Consider the following 19,739-nt stretch of genomic DNA (forward strand, 5'->3'; position numbering starts at 1 on the left):
ACCTTGAGACAGTCAGAACTTAACTGCTGGCAGTCAGCAGAATTAGCCTGCAGTACTGCATGCCAACCACTGTGCCACCAGGGCTCATTTGAGAGTGCCTTTGATGGGCCTTAAAGTTTCAGGGGTGCCCACTAGCCTAAACAAGTTCCTTATTCTTGATCAAAGAGTCTAAAATATGGTTTTTAAAAAAGAATGCTTAAAAGGAAAGTCAATGAGGACCCAGATTGTTGGGGGCAATTAAGCTGACTTTGTAATAATGCCACTTGGGGTGTGTGTGAAAGCCCTAATAAGCAGGCATATACATAGAATGAAGGCTACTGCTAAGCTTGTAAGCCACCCTGAGTCTTCGGAGAAGGGCGGGATATAAATGGAATTAAAATAAATAAATAAAAAAATAAAAGTGCCAAAGTTCTTGCAGCAACAACAGAAGCTTATCTATAAATCAGAAAATCCTTAATGATGGGGGGTGAGGTGTTACCCCCCGTTGATAGGGCTCGCAACCTGGGCGTCCTCCTGGATTCACGGCTCAATTTTGAAGACCATATAGGAGCCGTGACCAGGGGGGCTTTTGCACAGGTTCGCCTGGTGCGACAGTTGCGTCCCTATCTGGACCGAGACGCCCTACGCACAGTTACTCATGCGCTTGTGACCTCCCGTTTGGACTACTGTAACGCTCTCTACATGGGGCTGCCCTTGAAGACCACTCGGAGGCTTCAACTGGTGCAGAATGCGGCCGCGCGAGTTGTAATGGGGGTTTCCCGATACTCCCATGTAACACCTCTACTCCGCGAGCTGCATTGGCTTCTGGTTGCCCTCCGGGTGAAATTCAAGGTGCTGGTTATCACCTATAAAGCCCTACATGGCCTGGGTCCGGGTTATTTGAGGGAACACCTGCTGCCGGCATCAAATGCCCTTCGCCCAGTGCGCTCCCACAGGGAGGGTCTGCTCAGGGTTCCGCCGGTGAGAGATTGCCGGCGGGTGACATCCAGGGATAGGGCCTTCTCAGTGGGAGCGCCTGCCCTCTGGAACCAGCTGCCGGTGGAGCTGAGGACTGCCCCCGACCTCTGATCATTCTGCCGGGGCCTGAAGACCTGGCTCTTTGAGCTCTCGGGCCTAGGCTGAGGAGAAATTTTTAATTGGGGTTTTTAAGTGTACAGGGTCAATTTAATATTTTTTAATTTGGTTTTGTATGTTGGATTTTTTAATTCCCTGTAAACCGCCCTGAGTCCTCAGGGAAAGGGCGGTATATAAATGTAACTAACTAACTAAATAAATAAAAGGTACAAGCCCAATGGAATGCTAGCACTATTAAAATTCCATTGAAAAATTGCAAGTCTTATTAACATGCATAAAATGGGTACAACAGGTCACAAGCATTCTTCCGCTAAAAATTACAGGAACCAATAAATAGTATAAATAATCTTAAAAATAGCAAAGGGTATAGGTAGACTATATTGATGACTTTAAAGTTTAAGATTTTCTAAAGAAGGAACCCCTTCATGGATTACTGCCTTGTTGTGGCAAAGGGGCTTGCGTAATTCAATGAAGCTATGAGCTATGCCATGCAGGGCCACCCAAGACGGACAGGTCATAGCAGAGAGTTCTGACAAAACATGATCCACTGGAGAAGGAAATGGCAACCCATTCCAGTATCTTTGCCATGAAAACCCTATGGACAATATCAAAAGGCAAAATGATATGACGCTGGAAGATGAGCCCCTCAGGTCAGAAAGCATCTAATATGCTACTGGGGAAGAGCAGAGAGCTAGTACTAGTAGCGCCAGAAAGAATGAAGCGACTAGGCCAAAGCCGAAAGGACACTCAGCTGTGGATGTGTCTGGTGGTGAAAGGAAAGTCCGATGCTGTAAAGATTTTTTCTCCTTAGGAACCTGGAATGTAAGATCCATGAATCAAGGAAAGCTGGACGTGGTCATACAAGAGATGACAAGACTGAACATCGACATCTTAGGTATCAGCGAACTAAAATGGACAGGAGTGGGTGAATTTAATTCAGATGACCATCAGGTATACTACTGCGGGCAAGAATCCCTCAGAAGAAATGGAGTAGCCTTCATAGTCAATAAAAGAGTAGGAAAAGCAATACTGGGATACAATCCCCAAAATGACAGAATGATCTTAGTTCGAATCCAAGGCAAACCATTCAATATCACAGTAGTCCAAGTCTATGCCCCAACCACTGGTGCTGAAGAGGATGAAATTGACCGGTTCTATGAAGCCCTACAGCACCTTATAGAACTAACACCAAAAAATGATGTCCTTATCATCATGGGAGATTGGAATGGTAAAGTAGGAAGCCAAAAGATAACCAGAATAACAGGCAAGTTTGGCCTTGGAATACAAAATGAAGCAGGGCACAGGCTGATAGAATTTTGTCAAGAGAATACGATGGTCATAGTAAACACTCTTTTCCAACAACCCAAGAGACGGATCTACACATGGAAATCACCAGACAGGCAACACAGAAATCAGATTGACTATATGCTCTGCAGCCAAAGATGGAGTCAGTAAAAACAAGACCAAGAGCTGACTGTGGCTCAGACCATGAGCTTCTCATTGCAAAGTTTAGGCTTAAACTGAAGAAAGTAGGGAAAAGCACTAGGCCACTCAGGTATGAATTAAATCATATCCCTGTTGAATATACAGTAGAGGTGACAAATAGATTTAAGGAATTAGATTTGATAGACAGAGTGCCTGAAGAACTATGGACAGAGGTTCGCAACATTGTACAACAGGTAGCATCCAAAACCATCCCAAAGAAAAAGAAATGCAAGAAAGCAAAATGGCTTTCTGAGGAAGCTTTGCAAATAGCTGAGGAAAGGAGGGAAGCGAAAGGCAAGGGAGAAAAAGATACACCCAATTGAATGCAGAATTCCAGAGAATAGCTAGAAGAGATAAGAATGCCTTCTTAAATGAACAGTGCAAAGAAATAGAAGAAAACAATAGAATAGGGAGGACCAGAGATCTTTTCAAGAAAATTGGAGAGATGAAGGGAACATTTCATGCAAAAATGGGCATGATAAAGGACCAAAATGGCAGGGACCTAACAGAGGCAGAAGAGATTAAGAAGAGGTGGCAAAATTACACAGAAGAACTATACAAGAATGAGCTTAACGTCCCTGATAATCACAATGAGGTGGTCACTGACCTCGAACCAGACATCCTAGAATGTGAAGTGAAGTGGGCCTTAGAAAAGCTGAGCAACAACAAAGCTAGTGGAGGTGACAGTATTCCAGCTGAGCTATTCAAAATCTTAAAAGACGATGCAGTGAAAGTACTACATTCAATTTGCCAGCAAATTTGGAAAACTCAACAGTGGCCACAGGATTGGAAAAGATCAGTTTACATTCCAATTCCAAAGAAAGGCAGTGCCAAAGAATGTTTAAACTATCGCACCATTGCACTCATTTCTCATGCTAGTAAAGTTATGCTTAAAATCCTACAAGCTAGACTCCAGCAGTATGTGGATCGAGAACTACCAGAAGTACAGGCAGGATTTTGAAGAGACAGAGGAACTAGAGATCAAATTGCCAACATACGCTGGATCATGGAGAAAGCTAGAGAGTTCCAGAAAAACATCTACTTCTGCTTCATTGACTATGCTAAAGCCTTTGATTGTGTGGATCATAACAAACTGGCAAATTCTTAAAGAGATGGGCGTACCAGACCATCTTATTTGTCTCTTGAGAAATCTATATGTGGGCCAAGATGCAACAGTGAGAACTGGACACGGAACCACTTATTGGTTCAAAATTGGGAAAGGAGTCCGGCAAGGCTGTATACTGTCGCCCTGCCTATTTAACTTATATGCAGAGCACATCATGAGAAAGGCAGGGCTAGATGAATCAAAAGTTGGAATTAAGATTGCTAGAAGAAATACCAGCAACCTAAGATATGCAGGTGATACCATTCTAATGGCAGAAAGTGAAGAAGAACTGAAGAGCCTCTTGCTTCGGGTGAAGAAGGAGAGTGCAAAAGTTGGGTTGAAACTTAACATTAAGAAAACCAAGATCATGGCATCCAGCCCTCTCAATTCCTGGCAAATAGATGGGGAAGAAATGGAGGTAGTGACAGATTTTATTTTCCTGGGCTCCAAGATCACTGCAGATGGGGACTGTAGCCAAGAAATTAAAAGATGCTTGCTCCTTGGGAGGAAAGCAATGGCAAATCTAGACAGCACACTAAAAAGCAGAGACATCACCCTGTCAACAAAAGTACGTATAGTCAAGGCTATGGTCTTCCTAGTTGCAATGTATGGCAGTGAAAGTTGGACCATAAAAAAGGCTGAGCGCCAAAGAATTGAGGCCTTTGAACTATGGTGCTGGAGAAGACTCCTGCGAGTCCCTTGGACTGCAAGTCGATCAAACTGGTCAGTCCTAGAGGAGATCAACCCTGACTATTCTTTAGAAGGCCAAATCCTGAAGATGAAACTCAAATATTTTGGCCACCTAATGAGAAGGAAGGACTCACTGGAGAAGAGCCTAATGCTGGGAAAGATTGAGGGCAATAGAAGAAGGGGACGACAGAGAATGAGGTGGCTGGATGGAGTCACTGAAGCAGTAGGCATGAGCTTAAATGGACTCCAGAAGATGGTAGAGGACAGGAAGGCCTGGAGGAACGTTGTCCATAGGGTCGCGATGGGTCAGACACGACTTCGCAGCTAACAACAACAACAAAAGAAGGATCAAGAAATTACAAAGAGGTAAGAGAAGAATTTTTATTCCTCTATTGTATGCCTGAACTGGTTTTTTAAGAGAGTGGGACTGGAGAGATGCAGCAATTAATTCTGGTAAGAGAATAAATGTTAGGCTTTATTTAGAAGTACAAAGTAATATATCAGAAATTCAAAGTGGCATTCACTTGAGAAGGTTCAGATATGAAATTGGTACTTTCATATGTTTCCTTCGATTATACCAGAAGAGAGGAAAATAGCTGACGTTGTTAATAAAGCAATCCAAATAAATACCAGGGCAGAAATTAATCACAGAATCCTAGTCTATCATGAGTAAGCTAATTAGTTGAAAACAGACCAACAATAACTAAAATAGTTTTAACTCTGGTGTCAATAGATAAAAGAATTCTCTGTGCTCCAGTTACAGTTTTTCAAAATCTCATCTGGAGACAGTTGTAATGAACATATCTTAATGCTGTGCTATAGAGGCAAGAATATTTTCTAAATTTCACACAGTAAAAGCTGAGGGTAAGCATATCTTAATAGAAATATTACTTTTAAGAGTACTGGAGGGAAGGGGGAATATAACGGTTCCCGATTCTCTTAAGTATGTTTTTCTTCCCTCAGTGAGAGAGAAAAATGAGTTCTCCTAAGAAATTCCTCTTAGAAAAAAAATGTTTTCCTTCCCAATCAATTACTCTTTTGTATTCATACACAAAAAACACAATGTGATATATCAAAATAAAATATTTACCTGTTGTGAATAGGTCCGCTGAATTTTGGATCAAATTTTCTGGGTTCACCTGCATTTAAAATAAAAGATTATAAAATATGTCATAGCAAATATAACCAAAAAAAATCAGGAATCATACGTTGCCACTTGGTCTAAATGAATTATTTTGAGAAAACTCCCTAATTGCTGAAAACAGAACTAAAAATTGAATCCAGAACTAGGAACCAAGTCAAGAGACTGAAATTGAGGGTCACTTGAAACCTAGAATAAACAACAACAAAAACATCCTTAATTTATACATAAAGTGCTATACTGCTGTAGAACTCATACTACTTATTACTAAACAGAAAGCTTCTAGTTTAATTCCTGCAGCTCCTAATATATTCGGTGATGGGCAGAAATATTCCAACTGCAAGTGACATTGATACTGTTTAGCTACACAACTGCTTTCATTCCCCAAAACTTGAAAAGTTGCCATTCAAATTAATTGCCGTGAATTAAGTTATTATTAAATGCATGGGGAGTAACCTTATTAGTTTTATGTAATAAATTAAATTTATTAAATCACCTTACATTCACATTTTTATTCAAAATAAATCTAATGTTGCTATTATTCTGATCCCACCTACTTTTTTTTTTACCTTGCCTGTTTCTAGTTGTTTGAAAAATGCTCAAAAATCTGAGTTTAGGTGTAGAAAAACACACATACTGCTCAAGTGGCCTAATTTGATTTAGGATTAACTTGATCTAATTATTTCACTCTGTTATATTTAGAAAAAGGAATATTTGGTGTGCAGATACTTTATCTTAACGGACCAGCAAGTAAACTATGATTTTTTCTAAACAAATAGATTTTAGACTAGCATCCATTTAATCTAAAAGTAAATAAAATATTTGAAATATTGTTAAGCTTTTAGTCCAATCAACTAGTATATACATATGGCTCTTTTAAAAGGTCAATGTCAAACCAATAATACAGTGTTAACAAAGCCCATGGTATTTTCATTGAATCATTGCATAAAATTGTTCTATGGCATGAGAATGCAAGAGCGTGAACACTTTCTACAATTTTAAATCTGTATAGTTTAAGAGAACAGTATTTGCGTATCTACTTGTATGAGTTGAGTTCACTGGGGAATTCTATGGGGGTAAAAGTACATTAAGACAAATAGAAGAAAGATACAGTATATTGTTTTTGCCAAAGCGATCCCTTTATTCTTTGAATGAGTCTGTCAATATCTTATATTGTACATTTCTACTCATAAGTAAGTCCTGTTGAGTTCAGATTACTGCCTGCAGAATTCTTGCAAACCTAGTTTTATTTCAAAACCCTTGCCTATGAATTAATTACAGTTGCAATTGCCATCACAAAAAATGTGGAGCCTGAATTTTTCCCTCTGCTCCTTTAAGCTTCTCCAATCCTTCATCTGCATTTTCAACTTTAAAAAGAAACATATATAGGTAGTCCTTGACTTACAACAGTTCATTTAGTGACTGTTCGAAGTTACAGCGGCACTGAAAAAAAGTGACATGACCATTTTTCACACTTACGACCACTGCAGCACACCCACAGTCACATGATCAAAACTCAGACGCTTGGCAACTGATTCATATTTATGACGGTTGCAGTTTTCCTGGGATCACCTGATCTCCTTTTGCGATCTTCTGACAAGCAAAGTAGATGGGGAAGCCAGATTCACTTAACAACTACTGTATGTTGCTAACTTAACAGTGGTTCACTTAACAACTGTGGCAAGAAAGATTGTAAAATGAGCCAAAACTCACTTAACAAATGTTTCACTTAACAACAGAAATTTACCCGTACTTTCTTGCAGCACAAGATATTTAGGTGTTTTGGTTTGGTTTGTTTTTTAAAAAAATTTTTATCCTGCCCTTTTTCCCCCAAATACAATTCAAGAGCCTTGGTGGAGCAGTGGGCTAATGCCTCCTTAAGTAACACCAGCTGCCTGCAATTAGTGCAGGTTCACATCCCACCAGGCTCAAGGTTGACTCAGCCTTCCATCCTTCTGAGGTAGGTAAAATGAGGACCCAGATTGTTGGGGGCAATAAGCTGACTTTGTAATAATGCCGCTTGGGGTGTGTGTGAAAGCCCCAACAAGCAGGCATATACATAGGGGGGCGGAGCCAACTGTCAGAGCGGGCGGCTGTGTGAACGGAGCTCTCTCCTCGCACAACCTCTCACCCAGTGTTCGCGGGGGCTTTTCGGAGCTTCAGGAGGCCCTGTAGGGACATCCGAAGTTGCAGGCAGCCCGGAGAACCTTCATGAGCGGCAGTTCGTGTTGAAGATCCGGAGAAAGTCTGATGCGAGCGAACCGGGGAGAAGGAGGCCAGTAATGGCCGACATGAAGATCTGACAGAGGGACGGAGCTAGCACGTAAGCAGCGGGACAACGGTAGAGCGGAGCTGACGGAGAGTGTATCCGAATATTAAATAGGAAGCGCTTGTGAAAGAGGTACTGGTTCGAAGTGGGAGCCTCACGGAGAGGGAATAAGCGGCGATAGAAGTCTTGAGGGAGGCGTTTGGCAAAAACAGCAAGGGAAAGAAAGCCGAAGACTATATGACTGTATTCTAGCTGGAAAAAAGCTACAACAAGTCAAAGTCTGAGCTTTGGAGCCTTAGAGACTGAACTCTGGATTGTCGGGCGTGGAAAGCGATCAGCTTGGTCTAGTCTGGTCTATCCTGGTAAATTTTGAATTTGTGAACTTTTGAAACTTTTGAAATTCTACTCTACTTGTCACGGGCGGCCATTTGATATAGCAATTTAGTAACTGGAGGTTTGTTTAGTGGGACACCTACTGGTCTTTGACAGCAGAGGAAGACGGAAAAGGTGCCAATTTCTGCGCCGGAAACGGGGGGGGGGGGGGAAAGAAGAAGAACGTGACTTTGATTATATTCATACTATAGAATTTTATTATATAAATTGCTTAGTTGGTAATAAGTATCTGGTGGTAACTGTTTTATATATCTTTTGTCATAGAGTTAAAAGGTTTATATAAGACTCAGGGTATTATACATTGATAAAACGCTGTTAAAATTGGGGAAACATGACAAGTATCTCGGGAGCAACTAAGCCTAGCGCTGGCAAAAAGGCAGCAGCACAGGGACAGGGGATGGCCTCAAGTCCCTCCAATCAGAAATCTATAGAGGATATGCTGCAAAGGGAAAGATCTAACTCGAATTCCTTTAAAGATTTACATGCCCTTTTGCAAAACCTACACGAGGCAATGGCCAAAAACCACGAGGAGATGAAGAGAGAAATAGGCCAAATAAGAAACGACACTGGTGAATTAAAGGGGAAAATCCAAGCGATAGATGATAAATTTGAAGGGATTCAACAGCAATTAGTCAAAAATGAACAAAGACTTCAAGATATGGAAGCTAGAATGGAAAAAGAGGAAAAGAGAGTAGATGATTTAAATGAAACACTCCTTCAGGCTAATAAGGAATTAGAAACAACAGTCATTTTTCTGGAAGCAGAAAAGGCTGCTCATTATCTACGCTTCCAGAACGTTCAAGAAAAAAGAGGGGAAGATCTGTTGGTCATGATGGCAGAACTGATGGCAAAGGCACTCGGTGTAGGGAAGGAGGAAATGCTGGCGGAAATTGATGAAACATACAGGGTCCAAACTAATTATGCGAGAAGGCACAACCTCCCAAAAGAAGTACATGTAAGGTTAGTTAAAAAATCAATTCGGGATGAGCTTCTGCATAGATCTAGAGAGGAACCATTAGAATTTCGGGGCCAACCAATCACCATCCTTAAACAGATACCTAAAAGGATGAGGGATCTGAGACGCGGCTATCAATTCTTAACATCCAAACTAATAAGAGAAAATGTAAACTTTAGATGGCTAACTCCAGAGGGTATTCTTGTTACGTGGCAGGATAGAAGGCATAGACTGGACACGATAGAGAAGGCAGAAGATTTTTACAAACGCCACTTCCATAGCCAAGAGGAAGTAGATTTAGAAGATCAAGATGGAAGGGAGGTAAGAGAAAGAGATACAATACGTGTGGCAATGGATGGGAAGATCTTAGCTACAGAGGATAGAAGGAACAAATCCGGTGAGTTAACAGAGAAACATGGAACTAGAGACAAGGAAGAGAGAGAGCCCCGAATCACGAGATCCACAAAAACCAGAAATAAGTAAGATGAAGGGAGGTGAGTGTAGTATTATGTCTGTGAATATTAATGGATTGAATTCGCCAGTGAAAAGGCGGAAATTTTTTAATAGGCTTATTCACCAACAATTGGATATCGTGGCAATACAAGAAGTCCATATAAAGGAACAACAAAAATATTTGTTAGTACAACCAAGAATAGGGAACCTATTCGTTTCCTTAGACCGACACAAGAAAAAGAGAGGAGTGGCACTATATGTAAACCCAAAATTGACTGCAAAACTAATTTATAACGATAAAGAGGGTAGAATACTGATAGTCGAGGTTATAATAAATCACAGGAAGGTCATGATGGTAGAGATATATGCCCCAAACCATAACCAAGAACAATTTTTCAAAACACTTCACAATAAGATATGTAGCATTGATTATGAGGAGATTTGTTTAATAGGAGATTTTAATGCTATCCTAGATATAAATTTGGATTATATGGGAAAGACGCTTAGGAAAAAGAAGAGAAGAACTCTACCGAGATCTTTTCTTAACTTGGCTGAGGAACTAAATATCCAAGATGTCTGGAGGGAAAGAAATCGTAAGGCTAGACAATATACATATTACTCCAACCGACATAACTCATGGTCTAGAATAGACATGGTGTGGATGACGAAAGAAATTAGTTCAGAAATAGATGAGGTACATATAGCGACAGGTACTTGGGCAGATCACAATCCTATTAAACTTATCTGGAAAGGTTCCAAAAAAATATCCAGATGGACGCTTCAAAGAGCAATTTTAAAAGAAGACGAATTCAAATCTAAGATGGAGAGAGAACTAAGTTTTTTCTTTAAGGAAAATAAAGCTATAGACACCTCAGTACAAAACAATTGGGATACAGCTAAGGCTGTGATGAGAGGGGTAGCGAGGGCATATATGGTATATAAAAATAAGGGGAAAAGACAACAACGGGAAAGATTAGAAGAGGAATATAAGAGCTTGGAAGTTACACTCCAACAAGATCCACAAAAAGAGAATATCAAGCAATCTATGGATCTGATTAAACACAAACTTAACATTCTAGACAAAGAGAAATTGGCACAACAATTGAGAAACACGAAACAAAATTTTTTTGAAAATGCAAATAAACCGGGCCGGTGGCTCGCATACAAATTGGGAAAACAAAAGGGGAAAAACTGGATTCACGAACTACGAGATGAGGAAGGGAGAATATTCCACCAGGAGGAAAAAAAAAAAATTATAGCCCAGGAATTTTATGAACGTTTATATAAAGAAGATAGCCAGGCAAGTGTGGAGAAAATGGAGGAATATTTTCAAAGAGCCAAACTACCTAAGGTCACAGAAGATACCAGAAATATGTTAAACGAGGAAATTCGACTATCTGAGGTGATAAAAGCTATTAATGCACAAAAGAATAATAAAGCATCGGGACCCGACGGTCTTCCATCAGAGATTTATAAAGAATTACAAAATATCCTAGCTCAACCCCTAGTGGAGGTATTTAACGCAGTATTAGAAGGCGCAAGGACGCCTAAATCTTGGCTAGAGGCAAACATAACCCTTATTCCGAAAGATAACACAGACCATACATTAATCCAAAATTACAGACCCATATCACTTCTTAACTCGGACTACAAGATATTTACATCAATTATAGCGGAACGATTGAAACGATTTCTGAATGATTTCATACACGCAGATCAAAATGGTTTTCTCGCTAAGAGACACACTAAGCACAACATTAGAATAATATTAGATACATTGGAGTACTATGAATTACATAGCGAACAACAGATGGCATTACTTTTCTTAGACGCCCAAAAGGCATTTGACAATGTTAAATGGTCTTTTTTGTGCCAACAGCTTAGCTTTATGAATATGGGTGAAAAATTTATAAATATAATTAGGGCAATTTATGACAATCAGGAAGCAAAAATAATTATTAATGGGGAAGCATCTAGCAAGTTTCAAATTCAAAAGGGAACACGGCAAGGCTGCCCCTTATCACCGTTGCTGTTTATATTGACTCTTGAAGTATTAACGAGAACTATAAGAAACGACCCAAAGATAAAAGGATTAACCATTAAAAAGGAAACCTTTAAATTGCAAGCTTTCGCGGACGATCTAGTTTTTATTATGGAGGATCCATGTCAGACGGGACCAAAGCTATTGGAAGAATTATCTAAATATGGTGAGGTTGCCGGACTGCGAATAAATAGAAATAAGACCAAGATGATTGTTAAAAATATGACCAATAAACAAAAAGGTAATCTGGCCGAAATCACGGATATAGAAATAGTCAAGAAAATAAAATATTTAGGGATTAACATTACGGCTAGATGCACTTCACTCAAAAAGGATAATTATGATAGTGTAGTGAATCAAATAAAAGGTGACCTGGAAAGATGGGGAAACCTAAAACTCTCATTATTGGGAAGAATCGCTGTCATTAAGATGAATATTCTGCCTAAAATCCTGTTTCTGTTTCAGAATATCCCAATTCAACTCGACTCTAAATTTTTTCGAAATTTGGATAAATTATCACTAAATTTTATTTGGCAGGGGAAAAAACCAAGAATTAAATTGAAATATTTACAAGACACGAAGGAAAATGGGGGTTTTGGATTGCCAGACTGGGAATTATATTACCACGCCGCGGCCCTGAGCTGGATTAGAGAATGGGTAATCTTGAGAAATAGAAGACTATTAACTTTAGAGGGTCACGATTTGCAATATGGCTGGCATGCTTTCCTATGGACGGAGAAACAAGGTCTTTTCTCGCATTTTCAAAGACACCGGATCAGGCAAGCGCTACTCAATACTTGGAAAAAAATTAGATCTCACAATTACACCAAAATACCGGTCTGGCTATCCACCCTTGAAGCGATAGTTTACCCAAATCTGTTTGATTTGGGTAACATAATCTCATACAAGGATATTCTGAATGAGGAGGGGGAATTGAAACTTAGGAATGAACTAGAATTACAAGGTATAAAACTCGATTGGTGGGCCTACTTACAAATCCAATCGAGATTTAGGAAGGATAAAAATGAATGGGGGATATATACCTCTGAAACAGCATTGGACAAAATATTATTGGGACCGGACTCTAAACAAATAAGGAATTTTTATAAATTACTTTTGGGATATAAGCTGTTTGAAGAGCAAGTGAAAGACCCCATGTTGATCTGGGCTAACAATTTAGGACATAACATCGACCTAGATACTTGGCAAACAATTTGGGATAGGAATAAAAGGATAACACTGGCCTCATCGTATAAAGAAAATTTATTTAAAATGTTTTACCGATGGCATCTCCCCCCAGCCCGCTTAGCAAAAATGTACACAACAGTATCTCCCAAATGTTGGAAGTGTTCTGAAGAGATAGGCACATACTTCCACACGTGGTGGTCTTGCAGTAAAACACAAAAATTTTGGAGAATGATTTGGATTTGGCTGAAAGAAATATTGAAACAAGATCTGGAGTTTAGTCCAGAACTTTTCTTGTTGGGAATCACGAAAGAGAAATATCCTAAAGATGTGCTATACTTAACGATCCATATTATCACAGCAGCTAGAATATCATTTGCGCAAAAATGGAAAAAGAATGAGATCCCAGGACAAAAAGAGGTTATTAGGAAAATTTGGGATTGCGCTGAAATGGACAGATTAACTTTGGAATTAAAGAATAAAGATCAATCAGACTATTATAGAATTTGGAACAAATTGTATCTTTGGATGGATAAAAAGAAAGGTCTCTATTAGGTTTTACAGACTAGCTCACTGTTTTAAATATTGTGGTATTTCACCGATTTGTAATCTAAGTGTATTTAAGTGTATTTTTGATGTACATATATACATGTATATATATATATATTTAAACATTGTAGACAAAAAGGTTTGTCAGCTCGCTGGTACTGTGTCCAATGTTTTTAAATAATAAATTTAATAAAAAAAAAAAAAAAAAAAAAAAAGCAGGCATATACATAGAATGAAGGCTACTGCTAAGCTTGTAAGCCGCCCTGAGTCTTCGGAGAAGGGCGGGATATAAATGTAATTTTAAAAAAAAGATCCCAAACATAGCAATACTCTGTCAACCAACCAATTCATACAGTTCGGGGGTGAAGGTTGGTTCTGACAAACAAAAAAATGTAATGCAGCTTAATAGTTACATACCACCAATTGACCTCTCCTGTCTATAACAACATCTTTTTTTTTTAGTCTGAAGTAATGGGAGATTGTGGTAAGCACCTCAGGAATGCGGCATACAGAATTCATAGTCTTAATCCTTTCATTCGTTAGTCAGTAGCTCTTATCAGTTTTCATACACTCCAGCATTGCATAAAAATAAGCTTCTTAAATCCATATATTATATGACTTAGTGCTAGAATTACAAAAGAATCCAAGTGAAACCATTTTTTTTAAAAAAAGCAAGGATGAAAATGATACAAAAGTTACTTCTAGACAAATTACATCCTTAATCTATAAGTGCCTTATCTGGTGGAAACAACCATATGCAAAGGTGAGATATGAGTAATGCTGCTCGGAATCCGGAAAGTTAGAATGTAAAAAAGAAAAAAGAAAAAAAAACACTTTGGAGGGGATATTTAAAGGAACATCCCAAAATATTCTATTATGGAATATGACAGGGAACAGGTAGTATTCTTTTATAACAGGGGTGTCAAACTGCCGGCCTATGGGCCGGATGCATCATGACGAAACCGTGCCCACCCCATTGCCGGCAATGGAAAAAAAGTTGCAATACGTCACAACACGTCACGTGACGTTGCGACTTTGACACCCCTGCTTTATAAGATAATGGCTAATTTACTTGAAACTTGAACAGATATACATATGCCTTCAGCACAGAAAAGAGATCATTTTTTAAAATTTCCTTGACCATTTATGCTACGATCTTAGGCAGTGGTGGGTTTCAAATATATGAACAACCGGTTCTCTGTGTGGATGCTGCTTCTGGAAGTCCATTCTGGGCCTGGGCAACAAAAAATTAGCTACTGGTTCTGCCGAAGTTGTGAGAACTGGCTGAATCCCACCACTGATCTTAGGGTATTATACAGGCCCAGATTTTTGTAACCTTGTATTATGTGATATTAATATTAAGATATAACTGATTTGAGAAGTCTATAATGCTTGGAAAGCTGAAAGGAAAGAAAAGGACAAATAGCGGCAAGGAAAACAAACTAGATTTTTAGAGGCAATGGGGCTACCACTGGAAAATCTGAAGGGACAGATTGGCGACAGATCACTCTGGGACTAGTTATGCAATTGCTAAGAGTTGACACCACCTTGAAAGCACATAATCAGTCGAATTATTATTATATGGATCTAAAAAGGCTAGTTAATCTCAACAATAATTGGTTTAAATAAAGCAGCTGCATTACTTATTGAAAACTAACCATGAATCACCACAATAGGAACAGCATTTGTAAGAAAGTGATTGAATTTTAGACAGGTGGTAGTTAAGAGAAGAGATGAAAAAAGTCAGGAAAATACAACAGCATTGGAACTTCTTTAAATGGAAATGAGAAAACTTGGGATGATTGATGTTCTTTTTCTTGTATCCTTTTGTGTGCTCTTGATGAACTGCCTGGTATCTGAAGAAGATAATAATAAAGTAAAAAGCCTCAATATTTGCTTCACTGTTCTTAAAATGGGTGCTTGAACCATCACATTTTTTTTCAATGGAAAGTATGAACGGCTCTAACTAGCAGAAAAACAGCCAGCGCTGCAAAAGGAGCAGAAGAGCAAGACCATAATTAGAAGAAAAGGGGCTGCATAAATTTAAGTGATATGAAATGAAGCTTTTTGGAGAGGTCAATTATATAAGACATACAAGCTGTAAGAATAACGTCTCAAACTTTGTTTTGATAAGGAAGGTCCTAACAATGCTGCTCCTTTTGAATTGTTGCCATCTCTTTTCCATTTATCTAGAATTATTCTGAAGATCAAAAGGGCTGGGAAAGGATTTTAAATGCTACAGGGTTGTGAAAAGAAAAAAAAATAGCCATGCATAAGACTATTTATAACCATGAACTATTATATATAATTATACTCAGATTTATTCAAGGAGACTGTAGCTGGAAAAATGAACGGCTATTTTTAAAAACACAATATATCATTTTCTCAACTAACATTCTATCTATCTGATACTCAAGAGAATATTCCCATGGTGTGACACCATTATGGGACTCTGTAAAACAGACATAGGCCAGTGAAATGGAAAAGTATAGCACTGAACAAAAACACTGATGGAGATGGTTAGGCCCTCCGAGTAGAAGTTAAACAGAAAAAGCCTGAGGCCCAAGCAACAAAAATATAATGAAATGAATACAGGGGTTTATAATAGATACCTCTAATGTAATATAAATTACAGCATTTACTATTGCCAAGACTAATGAATATATATTCATTTGCATAGCACTTTGGTACCCTTCTGGATGAACAACGCCATATAAAATGCAGTAGATTACTCTCAAGGGTTAGTGAACTGTCTTCTTCAACTACTACCACTCAGCTGTGGCACATGACCAACAGTGATATTAAACCATTAACATTTATTATTCTCTCGATACTCTGCGTGAATCACAGTGTAGTGCAACAGGGAAAGGTACCAAAAGCACCGGTCTTGAAATTCTGCTGGAATCTCACTTCATAGCTCATTGCTTTCCTGACTAGGATTTTGGCTAAAACTACAGATGCTGCCATCAGTTTCGCAGAGTGAACATGAGGATAATCCTGTTCGGCCAACTAATAACAAAACTTCATTGTTCCTACCCTCTATTTGGAGGAACAGGGTGAAGAAAGATTAAATTCTCTGGAAGGGCTCTGGAACAGCATCATTTGGTTCAACCTATTAGGGGTGTGAAAGCCCTAATAAGCAGGCATATACATAGAATGAAGGCTACTGCTAAGCTTGTAAGCCGCCCTGAGTCTTCGGAGAAGGGCAGGATATAAATGGAATTAAAATTTAAAAAACAAAAAAAAACCCTAAAAGGCAAGTGATGTTCAGACATCAATAGGAAGAAAGGTCTTGATTCTCTGAAAGACGACCTGAAGAACAAGATCTTCAAGAAGAACTTTTATGAATCTCCTCGTTCAAAATGGAATCCCAGGCCTAAGGGGGACCCAAAAGAAATTAGATGATCCAGCTTGGATGGAGCTGAAGAAGATTGCAAGAACGACAGCTTGTAACATCTAGCACCAGTATTATGAAGATCACACAAGAAAAGGATACCTGCCTTTTAAAATATTTTGCTTTGATCAGGAGAACCTTTTTATAAAGCTGTGGTCAAGTGCCAAGTCCTCAATCCAATTTAATGGAAGTGTGGCAAACTCTTGGGAAATGAGGAATTTGAAGAAGAGGAATTCTGTGACATGGCAGGAGTTTAAGAGAAGACAGAGGAGCTACTGTACTGTAATTTCAGAGTCTGGTGCTTACACAGCCTGCACTCAAAGAGTAGTTCACCAAAGGATGAATTATTGTGATTCTTTTGTAAATACTTGGCAGGGATTACAAGAGTTTATTGTGTAATTTTACCCAAGGCAAAAAAATATCAGGGGAGGGAAGGGGGAACTGTTGAATGAGTCTAGGTTTAGCAATTGAATTTGTTATCACTGTGGTCTTCAGAAATGAAGTTCAACACTTCATTTCTAGTGATACATGGTCTATATACAGAGGTCAGGAATCACATCAAGAATTATGAAGCTCTAATAAATTTTAACCAAGAGCATAACTCATGTGTAATTTATAAAAGACCATAATATAGAATCAGGAACTGTATAACTAATGAGCCTTTTAAAGTATATAATCCACATCTGTACAGTAGAGGAAGTAGAATATTTTTTTAAAAAATAATAGGATAAGTAAAATAAACAGTCTAGAATAATACTGGTCTGATAATAATACTGGAGGTGGTTCTTTCTATTTTGTAACACAATGCCGACTGTAACTTTTGACAGCAAATAAAGGTGTCTTTCATGTTACAAAAAGCAGAGTAATGGTGCTTGGCACCTTCCAGATATATTCAGCTACAATTTTCATCACTTCATCAGTACTCCTTAGCTGAGGAAATATCTAGATAGAGGTATATTTCAGTACAGAAATGTATATAGGTAGTTCCTGGTTTGAACTGACGAAATCATTAGGAATGTTCTTTTGGGTGGCAATGAGAATTGATTACAGAAATGATTACATTGGCTTTTAGCACTGAGCAGTATTAATCAGAGAGCAGAATAAAATGAACTTGGATATGGAGAATTTGGATATGGCTTCTCCTACACTGTAAATGAGAGGTGCTAAGCAATGTATGGTTTAACAATTCTGGTTTTTAACAAAGAAATAGAGTAAACAATGGCCTCAAAGTATATCATGTTGCAAATTATAACCTTTGTTGGTAATGTCATAGAAGCATCTGTAGCAATATTTATTTATTATTTATTTATTATTGGGACTTATATGCCGCCCTATCTCCCGAAGGACTCAGGGCGGCTAACAATAAAATAAAATAATACAAAAGTTAAAAAGAAATTAAGTTAATGGCCCCAGTAGAATAAATTAAAATTAAGTTAAAAATTAAAAACATAATTAAAATCCCTGTCAGTCCAGGTCAGCCTGATGGAAAAGGAGTGTTTTGAGGCCGCGGCGAAAGGATCGGAGATCCGGGGCCATCCGAAGCTCAAGGGGGAGTTGGTTCCAAAGGGCTGGTGCTCCCACAGAGAAGGCCCTCCCCCTGGGGGTCGCCAGTCGACATTGCCTAGCCGATGGCACCCTGAGGAGGCCCTCTCTGTGTGAGCGCACTGGGCGATGGGAAGTCGTTCCTGGCAACAGATGGTCCTGCAAGTATCCCGGGCCTAAGCCATGTAGGGCTTTAAAGGCTAAGTACCAGCACCTTAAATCTTAAATTTGGGGTAGGGAGGGGTTGTTTCCATTTATACTTTTTTACAATTCCTCCCACATCAGCCACACTAAAAAAAAATCACTGACAAGCTTATTTTTGTTTATTTTGCAAACAGCACAACTGAAATTTACTTGATAAAATAGGTCTCTGCAACTATTTCGTTCAATAATGGCAATCCTGAAACCGTATCCCTTGGAGAGCTTGCCTTTATGCTATTGATTTCTGTATATTGAAATTTCTATATGTTGAAAACTGAGAGCCAGTCTGATGTAGTGGTTAAGGAACCAGGCTGGGAGACCATGAGATCGAATCCTGCCTTAGCCATGAAAGCCAGCTGGGTGATCTTGGTTCAGCCATTTGGTCTCCGCCCAATCCACATTACAGGATTGTTGTTCCAGGGAAAATAGTATGAGGAAGGAGTATTAAGTATGTTTGTTTGCCTTCAGTTATTTGTAAAAATAATAAAGGAGGGATAAAAATAAATAAGCAAAAATATTATAATATCTGATTTCAGATCTGCTTTAATGTATCAAATCATTGACTGTGCTTATACTTATCAATGACAACATGATTCACATTTAAACTTAATACTGTGGTAAAAAAACTATTTGCATCATGGAAAAATGGAGTTAGCATCTGGGATTTGATTTGTGTGCCTGTATCAAGAGGTGAAAAAAAAATCACAAATGATGATATACAATTGAAGCCCATTCCTTTTAAATCCAAAATGCATGTAAAATGGAGCAAGGCTTTGATTGTGTGGCATGACTGCCATTATTTTTTGACATTTTAACTTGAGAAATGTCTGACACCTAAATATGGCAGACTCAGATGATTTAACAATAAACAATTACTTTGTGTAAGGTTATGATGGATAGAAACCAGGCACCATGTAAAAATAATCAGTGGTCAGTACATTTTTGGAGCGAGGTAGTGTTTTTAGCTATATTTTCTAAGTTTGCAGGTGTGTTCAGAAAATAAATCTATTGCAGGCTATTCTAAGGTCAGTTTGATGCTGCATTGTAAGTTACTATATTGTCTCAGTAATACTTGCAAGAAGCCACCTAATATTGAAAAGTGTGTTTTGTTCATAAACTAACATATTTTTACAGCAAATTTTCATTGCTGGATATATTTTGCAGCTTAAATAGGATAGATTTTAGCCATCACCATAATTAATTTTCATAACCATGGAGATATTTTGCAGCTTAAATAGGACTGATTTTGGCCACAACCATAA

At 38.6% G+C, this 19,739-nt stretch overlaps 1 protein-coding gene across 1 annotated transcript in view; it reads right to left on the reverse strand.

Moving 5' to 3' along the window:
• SLC44A5 (solute carrier family 44 member 5) overlaps window positions 1-19,739 on the reverse strand; it is a 197,018-nt gene that overhangs the window by 83,766 nt on the left and 93,513 nt on the right. The window contains exon 2 of the mRNA XM_083359918.1: window positions 5,445-5,493. Within this exon, the coding sequence (XP_083216044.1) occupies window positions 5,445-5,493 (49 nt within the window). The remainder of the gene's footprint in view (window positions 1-5,444; window positions 5,494-19,739) is intronic.

Source organism: Vipera ursinii (genome assembly GCF_947247035.1).
Source record: "Vipera ursinii genome assembly, chromosome: 3".
Lineage (NCBI taxonomy): Eukaryota > Metazoa > Chordata > Lepidosauria > Squamata > Viperidae > Vipera > Vipera ursinii.